The 10000-nt window shown below is 33.0% G+C and overlaps 1 protein-coding gene across 7 annotated transcripts in view; it reads right to left on the bottom strand.

The window, feature by feature from the left end:
* Positions 1 to 1877: 1877 nt before the first annotated feature.
* Positions 1878 to 10000, bottom strand: part of LOC113827943 (actin nucleation-promoting factor WASL) — a 28222-nt gene continuing 20099 nt past the window's right edge. For 6 of the 7 annotated variants that reach the window (XM_070130953.1, XM_070130952.1, XM_070130951.1 and 3 more), the window contains 3 exons: positions 8858 to 8881; positions 6475 to 6561; positions 1878 to 6353 (listed from right to left, as the gene is read on the bottom strand). In XM_070130953.1, coding sequence (XP_069987054.1) covers positions 6177 to 6353; positions 6475 to 6561; positions 8858 to 8881 — 288 coding nt within the window. In that variant the 3' untranslated portion in view covers positions 1878 to 6176. The remainder of the gene's footprint in view (positions 6354 to 6474; positions 6562 to 8857; positions 8882 to 10000) is intronic. The other variant, XM_070130949.1, reaches the window with a different exon arrangement.

The raw sequence follows: 10000 nt of genomic DNA, 5'->3' as shown, positions 1-10000 counted from the left end.
CAATGCTAAGAAGTGCTAGATAACCTCTTGAACGAAGCACAGTCCAAGTCAAGGCTGACTCGCAGAGGGTACGCCGACGATGTAAACCGAGGCGAATTAAAACTGCTGGCTAACACGCTGAGGAAGGAGCATCATCATCTATAAGATTACTTTCTTATAATGTTTATAATCGAAAAAGAAGGAAATGGGAAAAAAGGAACTACCACAATTCGTAGGAGGGACGGAAGTCACAAGTCCGATGGAATTAGCTAATAGAGAATATCACTTCCAAATCAGCTCTGACATATTCTATTCAAATGAGAAACGGACATGAATAAACACCAGGGAGTGCCAGATAAGGAAGGGGTCAGTTTATGAAGTAGAGGTGCGCATCCTAGAACAAACAGGAATTCACTACTGCTTTTAGTCCAATGGTTTGGTTAGTCAGAGAAAGGTTTGCCAAGCCATTGTTTCCTTTGATGGCGTTACGCAGTGGAGTACAGGGAAAGAAGGTATGTTTGTATGCCTCACGATGAAGCATAAGATGTGGCAACTCAAAGAGATGTTACAAAAGTACTACAAGTCCATGAATGCTTGGTCTGTCTGTCAGTTAACTGATCAAACGAAGCATAAAATTGCCTAAGGACTAGTAGAATCTGGATATCAGAATCTCCATATTTATGATGTCAGGGGGTAACTGCCCCCCATGCTTTGCCATCTATTAAATTTCACACTAAATACTGGCATCTGTCTATTAGAATGGTAGCCACTCTACTGCTTTAACTTGTGTTACTGCTGCAGATATCCATACACTTCATAATTCTTAGTTTTTAAACCACTTTTTGATTATTAATTCCCGCACTTTAGGTCACCAATACACTTTTCATGTAAAGGTGAATGTCTTTGTGCCAGTTTACTCTTTGATATTATAAGGTGAATTGAATCAATAGTTAAAATTAATATGATTAATAGTTTTGATGAATCCTCTGATACATTTTCATTTTATGAAAAGCGCGACATGCCTCTTTGCTACAGAAATACTCCACCTCTTCAGTCTCTTCCCTATCTCTTCACCTAAGTAACCTCTGCAACAATCATAATCATTTCCATTCTTTCACTTTCTCTGTCTGTCTGTCTTTCTTTGTCTTTCTCATTTATCCATTCATTCAGTCTCTATTATGTCATTTATTCGTCCATATACTCATTTCTCTCATTTTTCCCTTCTTTTATTCTCATTCGCTACTTCTCTCTTTCTCGCTCATCATCTTTCACTTGCTTCTTCATGTTCTCTTTTTTCTTTCTCTCCATTACTTAGTTGGTATCTATTTAAATCGGCTTACATTAATTATTGTTTATGATGCAGCCTCTAATTTCCCTCTGGTTGCAAGTCGTGTCCCATAAAGATTATAATTCTCACTCTTTTATCAACTCATTGATAGTAACCCTTAAACACACTTCTATCTTCTGCTTGTTCATTTATTCCATCATCTACATTACTTTAAATTATGACTATATAAGTCCCTTTACATAAAAATATCAATGGTAGGCTCATTCAATCTAGTTACAACTACATATAATGTATTTCTGTTAAATCGTCCTTGGAATCCATTTTGGAAAACCTATTTCCATATGTAGTATAAAAAGTAGCTTTTAAAATGTGACCGGAGTTGAATATCTCTATTTTTCTACTCCTTTCTTTTCCTACATTTCTTTACATGTGCAATCTTCAACTCTAAAAAGTGTAATAATCAGTAGAGCTGATCATAGTAAAGTTTACTCTCTCATATTCATGTGAAATCTATTCCTTGGTTATTTGTAACCAGCCATCAATTTTTTGTCATGAAAACATTATGAACATGACAAACATTTAAGTCCAGGATACTGCAGAAAATAAATACTTTTCCCATCAATTGTTTATTATGTGTAACTAATCATCATAATACATTATAGGACATGGTTGTATAATAGCATAGGAAAGTATTTGATATATATATCACAAGGGGAATTAGTTTTTATAATGCATTCCTTCTTTATAAATATAATCCAAAATACCATGAACTGAACACTGTAAAGAAAATCGAATTTTAAAAATGACTCAAGAATTTGAATATTGAAAAAAATATTGGTAATTTGTTTGTTAGTTCACAGTATTAACCTGAATAAAAACTTAACATGTACCTCATGCATTGTGCAACTTAGTTAAACATCTCAGTTATCAGGTATCAGGAGAAAATTATCAAATTTTATTAACAGCAAAGAATGATATTAGTTAAAACAGTAGTAGTATTTGACTACCTATTTGTAGTGTCCAATCATAGACTTCTAAAAGACAGAATTTTTAGAAAGTACAATAAACAGTAATTCAACAGTTAAAAGGCTTTATTCAAGATCTTTAGAGATTATGTTTTTTAATAGATTCAAGGAAGTATGAAGAGGATTATAAATTCACAGATCTATCACTCCATCACTGTTCGAAATTCAATATCACCTTTCTTAGAGCACTATATGTAGCGTAGACACCATACCTTTGTCTCTCTATCTCAGCATAGCAAATAAACCTGAAAAATTACTCACTGTAGCATTAAATTTGAGTCTTAAGTTCTGCAGTTACCACAGAATGTATCTTTAAGCGACTTCTCTTCTTTGTTTACAATGTTCTTTGCTTTTTCAGATCTCTAGCACATTGTGCAAATAAAAAAGGTAGTTGATTGCTGGTCATGCTATGTACTATTAAGAAAGCTGGCACTACATTCATTCAGGATATGCTGGATATTCTCATAATTAGTATAGTAGCTTCTTTTTAGATATTTGGGACATCTGGTGTAGCCGTACATGCAAGTTCGCAATTATCGTAAACTTGATATGTGCCATGCAAAAGTACTTCACCGGGCCATAAGTAATTACCTACACTTCTGGTTCTTCATTTCTTAGTTTAATTAAATAGTGTTGATAATTATATGTATGTTAATTAAGCAAAACCCTATCTAACTCCAGTTTTTTACACTCTCCCAACTTTCAATTTTCTTGTCAATGTTATTGTACTGAGGTATGTGCTTGCGAGATTTTACAGTAAAAGAAATGTTGAAGATGAATTCATCACTCAAAAACATCTTATAAACAAAATAGATCTCAGACAAATAATGAGCAGATCATTAGTATGTAAATTTTCTCCAGAAAGGCAATGGGAAGAGAAAGTATAAATATATATACACACAGCTATACACATACACACACAAACTTATTGATCAAATCTCAAATAGCCAGAAACAAATCAGAAAGATACTGAAAGTCAATAAAAATAAAAATAATAATAATAATAATAATAATAATAATAATAATAGTAATAATAATAATAACAACAACAACAATATTAGAACAAAAAGAGACTTAATATTCAAATAGAAAATGTATTAATTATTATCAAATCCCGAGTCAAGACCTTACTAATTTTGACCCACAAAAAATTATGCATTTACAAATTTTCTTAAAGATAATGTGAGCAGATTACATTTATGAGGTGACAACTATATAAAAATATATTTTTCTTAAAATTACTTAATTCTATTTATGTCTGGCTATTGGTAACTTGTCTGTTAATACAAAAAGTATATACACATATACTTTCATAATAATTATATACATGCATATATACACAGTGTGTGTGTGAGTCTGTGTATGTATGTGTGAGTGAGTGAGTGAGTGAGTGAGTGAGTGAGTGAGTGAGTGAGTGAGTGAGTGAGTGAGTGAGTGGGTGGGTGGGTGGGTGGGTGGGTGGGTGTGTGGGTGGGTGTATGGGTGGGTGGGTGGGTGTGTGGGTGGGTGTATGGGTGGGTGGGTGGGTGAGAGTAAGTTTTACTGCAAGTGAGATTAAGTGTAAGAGTGAGAGTTACTGTGCAAGAGAGAAACAGAGTAAGAGGAAGAGTGAGTGTGAGTGTGCATACATATGTGCATGTATGTGTGTGTCTGAGTATGCTGATGGTGTTCTTCAGTGTGTATAGAAATTCATGTCTCTCCAGAGAAAATATAGATGGAATTAAAAACAGGAACACTTTATGCAAACAAAATGAAATCAACAAATAGCAATCCAATATAGGTACACGTCCTTATTAAAATACAAGAAGAACTCATTAATATGAATATATATATATACTGTATATAAAAACAAGGGCAAACACCAACAATTCCTAGTTATATAACCCACCATCATCTTTGTCAATACCTGTATTAACATCTGTTCATTAAATGGCAGTTACAAATACAATTAGTAATTATAATATTGTTAAAGACATAAATAGGAAAAAAAAACATTCAATAATAAATTGTACATGCCTTCACATCCTGAATTACGAAACAATATTTTTTTTGTTAATTCCTCTCTTTTTTTTTACAAGCTTACACTTTACTATGTAAATTTAATTATTCAGTTTTACATTAGCAGCCTCAAGTATTCTGACATTCTATTAATGTCAGATTCTAAAACTTAAAAAATGGAAAGGTCAGTGAAGGGATATCTAATTTATAAACAAAATGATGGCCTATAAGAACAACAACTTTTCTTAGACATAAAAAGAGATTCAAGGTTACAACAAAAGTATTGGAAGAATAATGACTTGTCAGAACAATTCTGTTCACTCTTGAGAGCAAAGAAAAAAAAACATAAACCAATGAATAATTCAACTAACATCAGCCTGACATGGGAATCAGTTCAACCCAAAGCCTCAAATCCAACACTCATCTGATAATAATAACAAAAAAGGAAAAAGGTATGACTATGTAGGATTTCTGTGTACCCTAAGACCCTACAGGCTATAATCACACAGATACTGGATGAAAGGAAAAGACCAACTGGCCAACCTAAACAGAAAAAAATGTAAGTACATAAATCTGTTGCACTGAAAGAGTGCAAAACTCTCTAGAACACCTGACCAGCCATAACCACCCGTAAGGGTAAAAAAAAAAATTATCAAACAAGTGAAGGCTCTAACAAACCTACCAGTTTCTTTCGTGTGTGTATGTTTATCTCTATGCATCTATGTATATTGAAGTCTATTTATGTAAGCTTATGTGTGTCCTTGACTGTATACAATATATCTCTGTGTAAAAATATTGATGCAAATATGAGCACAAGTAGTTATTTGCGTAAATAAATGTATTTATGTAAGTGGTATGTTTGTGTGTTGTAAGGTTGTCTTTGTTGTATTTATGAGCTTATATTGGCAGGAATGTCAACCAAAAATCCTTATAGAGAGCAAAAGCTTTGGAAGCAACACTTATATACTAATCATATTTAAACACTGAAACATGAATTTCCTAATACCATACTCTGTTGAGGCTTTTTTGCCTTTTAAGAGTATCTATCTTATGATACAACCTTTCCACTTACTATCCTATCCCAATAGGTAATGATAGGAACAAAAGGGATGGAGGCTGCATGGTCGTCAGATCTTGGATAACGGCACGGTTTGGTGTGCAAGAGATAGCCATTGAGTAACTAACAAGTAGGTTTGAACCCTGTTTTTAAACCCAGCTTCCAGCAAAGACCAAAAGAAAAAAGATAAAATGAAACTAAGGCACTTGTCATAAGTCTTGCTGACGAATAAAAGTGGAATCTTCACCAGAAAACTGGGCGCAGACTAGTTTCTAAAGCTTATGGAAGATCTCTGGTATGGGCAGAGTACTCTCAGCTGGCACTGCAAATGCACTGCTATACAATGACTCCTCACACACAATCTCTTTCATTTGTGTCATCCATTAACTTTACAGGGAACTTGTATCCATCATTATTCTACGTCACCATTTGTAGTTAGAGGATAAATAATTACAAATTAGTTCTCTATCACACTGGCCATTGCAAACATTTTAGACTTTTGTCAATTATAAAACGCTTTCAATTAATGTGAATATCTCATGTAAATCAATAAGTGCTTTATTACATTAACTTATTGATTATCCATATGATATTCATATCAAACACTTTATCTAGAAAATTCTAAAATGCTTAAAATATAATAAAAATATATTTCAATTTTCAGTTCCTAATATTGCTATGCTTAAGAATAAGTTGAATACTCACAGATAACAGCATTTTTTTCTGATAAATACAAAGGTAAATCAACACAATATCATTTTAGCAGGAATGCTTTGGCAACAGATCAGATCTTCCTAATTTTCCAACAGACCTACTGATTCTAGCTCTCTTAATCATCATCATCCCACTCATCATCTTCATCATCATCATCATCGTCATCGTCATCACTCTCCGACTGCATGGCCAGAGCTCGTCCCATGAGAGCACGATGCAGATCCAGTGCCATACCCTCTAGCTGGGGTCCAGACGACTTATGATCACCGCTTCCATTGGCTGTCTCCTCAACCTGGTTTATAATAGAAATGGGTTAGGAAAGCAAACAGTCTGTCAGATGGTAACTCCCATATGCCATGAGTATACACTATTCACAAACATGATTCACAAAGAAAGTATTATTCTCCACAAACTTTGTTAAGCTTGACGCCTCCTCTGATCTGGTCTAACAGTTGACTGCGGGAATCCATAACTGGTGGCCGCTCGATTGGCTCGACTTTCTGTTTTATCACAATAAATAGATGGATGTTAAGTGAAAGCCAACATAGGAGTTATGGAATGATGCAAGGCCCATATTTTAATACAGACTTATAAAAGGTACTGGAATTATCAGGATTGCTAAAGGAATGGGTATATATGGATAACCATGATTTCATTTGGCTCTACTGAAAGTTTATTAATTACAGGTTAAACTCAGCTTTGGATAGGTGGACTATAGAGTTAGCAAAGTTTTAGATAAGCACTTACATCTACCTTAAATTAGGAATGGGTTAAGTGCTAGATGGATTACACAAGATAATGTTAATACTTAATTAAGATATGTTCAAACCTATGAGAAATGTTTGTTTTTGTTTTATAGCGAGGGCATTTCAGCTTTTTCTATAATAGCTCACATTATGTTACGAGAAGGTACGACGCAAAACAGGTTTTATCTCATAATGGCAAAACCTAAGTTATTTGTAGAATCACCAAGTCAGATTATTCAATTTTCGGTAGTGATCAGTCAAAATTTAGCCACAGGGTTTATTTAAATTAGATCTTTAATAAAACCAGGATTTACAATATGTTACAAGAAGATAAAACAAAATTGTTTGAAAAATATTGGGAGAAGTTATTCTAGGCAAGTTTTGATTCTGACAACAATTACAATAAAGTTAGGATTCAGGCTTTAGTCAGATTCACTCTTACTTGAAATAAAGTAAAGTTTCCTTTTTATCAATATAAGAATAACTTCCATCTAGCTTATAAGAAGTTCATTTCAAAGAATTTGCCAGGTTAACAATCTGCTGTCACTGTATGACTTGAAGTTGTGTGTTTTAGATATTTTAAGAACCTGTAAGTTAACTTCCTCTTTTCTTCTTCCATCTGATCCCAATCTGTCTATTTATCCCTCTAAGCCTTTTCTTTTTCCATATAATAATTCTGATTTTTTTTCCAATATAGCAGCATTAATGAAAATACATTTCATAGGTGGGTTTGGTTAGTTTCCAAGCAAAATTTCTTCTATGATACACAATACTGTAAGGTGTACTAATATTCTCATAATATCATATGAAGAGAAAAACAATAAAACTGGTTACAAGACCTAGATTCAGGTCCTTCCTCTACTAACAACCCCCAATCTAAAGAGTTCATTGGGAAATATGGGGTAAAAAATTTAGAATCACTAACTGAAGATTTACAACATAATGTTAAGCTTAAGCAGACTATTAGGTTTAGATTTAGTTTGAGATAATAAAGTGCTGCTACGACAGAAACACTATATGAGCAGAAGAATGAAAGATGACACTGGTTCTTATTTCCTTCACTACGGCAGTCTATTCCTTTTTAACTCCTAATGAAAATTCTTATATGATAAAAGCAAGCACACACTAATGCATTAGGTTGGCATGTCCATAAACAGTATAAAGTACAAAGTTCCTGTAAACAAAAAATAAACAGAAAGAAACAAGGTGAGAGAAAAAAACACTTTCTTGAAAGCTACTACAAATGTGCAAATGCAGAAAAAAACATAAGACACTTGAACCAACAATCAAGCTAAAATTTAGGGATTTTTTTCTTAAGGGATGACTTATAATAGCTAGGGATCACATTCAATTTCTATTAGAGCAAATCTTTTACATGTCATCATCCTTGTATTTTGAAAATTAGTCTGTACAAAAAATAAATATCTACATACACAAGAAAAAAATAATGTATTCATCATACTAAATGCATACAGACAATCAGGGGAAAAGTACAGATAAATCTTGACTTACAAACACTAGGTAACTTTTAACAAATGTCTGTTAAACAATCATGCAGCTTCATGAAGTGTTCTGGGCGATCTCAATTATTGCTGTAGAGATATTCAAATACTCCCTCCTCTGGTAAGATTCATACTTTTTACAAGAACAGCCATGTTACATAAAGCAAGAAAACTAGCAAGTGAAGCAAGGAAAGCAAAAAACAAAAAACATGCCAATATCAGTGTCCATTAGCTAAAAGGCATGCATTCCATTCTAGTAACAAAGTTTTTCGTGAGCACATAATAAACACAATTTTGACCATTGAATCTGCACACACAACTGGTCTGCATTGTGCGCACATTGACAGCAAGCCGAAGGTAGCAGAGCTAAATACAATGTCATTCAGTTCCAACTCCCCTGTCTTTTCCAAGGTGAAGCTTTCCCAAAAATAAAAATATAAAAAAAGATAATGATAATGAAAAGCCATATACAGTTACCCCTAACACATCTTACAGAATAAACAGCCAGAAGCAAAAAGCTGTGATATCAACAAAGGTAAGATGAATACCTGCTCATCATGCTGACTACTGGGCTGTAGAAAGGGGGAAAAGAGCAGGCTCAGTGTATTAAATTATTACCTTAAATTCAACCTTAAGACAACAGGAAACCTCCAGCCTTCAACAAACTATATGCAACACAAAATTCAAATAAATGTATCCAAAATCTTGTTATTAAATTCTACCAGAAAAGAAAAAAAAAGCTGAGAAAAGTAATTTTGTCTATTTAGCATATGTTTTACTTATGAGTCTACAGCATGAGGCTTCCTTCCTTCTTATGCATACTAAAAAAAAATAAGTTAATAAGCATGGTTAGAAAAAAACAACAACTGATAACTTAATTATATACAAACAAAACCGACAATGATAAAAAGATTTTTAACTTCAGTAGTCAGTGCATTAATCACTCCTAGCATACCGCAGGCTACCTCACCAAGTTAATTTTTTCAGCATTCTAGAATTTAGTGAACTATATTAGGACATCCCAACCATATAATTCACTGGTACCATTACCAGAACAGAAACAGAACAATCATTATATGGAGAACACTACTTAAAAAAGAAAAACATCACAAGGTAACTAGTATAACTTAGTGGAAGCATCTTTACTCATAATTATTGCAAGTAAAAGTGCATACCAATATAAATGCAAATAAATTGTAAGAAGCTTCATATTAAAGACAAAATTCTGTAAAAGTTAAGCCTGTGATTTTTTTTTATAAGATTTTACATTCCAGTTCTAAAAGCTTAGAGAGTCATATAAAAATGCTAACTTTTGATAATACATCTCCTATTTAATCTCTTACATTTTTAGTTGTCTATAGCATGGGTCGAATATCTGAGTATCTATATTTTACATATACTTTTATAATGAATCAAAATAGCATGGTTTCCCTTCTATAACTGCAATCTCATTTGATTACAAAGAAGATTGCATAAAAAGAAAAAAAAATGTACAAAATGTCAATACATAATCCATTTTCTACCTAATACACTACTTTTTACACTCCTATTACGCAATCAATCCACAAGTACTTAATATATTCACATATCCCTTAAAAAGAGAGCCAAATTTTAGGCTTGTTAGCAATAAACTCCTACATGCTTCTTATCTACGCCATTTGCTCTGGTTTTATTAATGAAATTGTTAAACT

This window comes from Penaeus vannamei, chromosome 2, assembly GCF_042767895.1.
Source record: "Penaeus vannamei isolate JL-2024 chromosome 2, ASM4276789v1, whole genome shotgun sequence".
Classification (NCBI taxonomy): Eukaryota; Metazoa; Arthropoda; class Malacostraca; order Decapoda; family Penaeidae; genus Penaeus; species Penaeus vannamei.
This window is presented reverse-complemented; position numbering and strand designations above follow the sequence as displayed.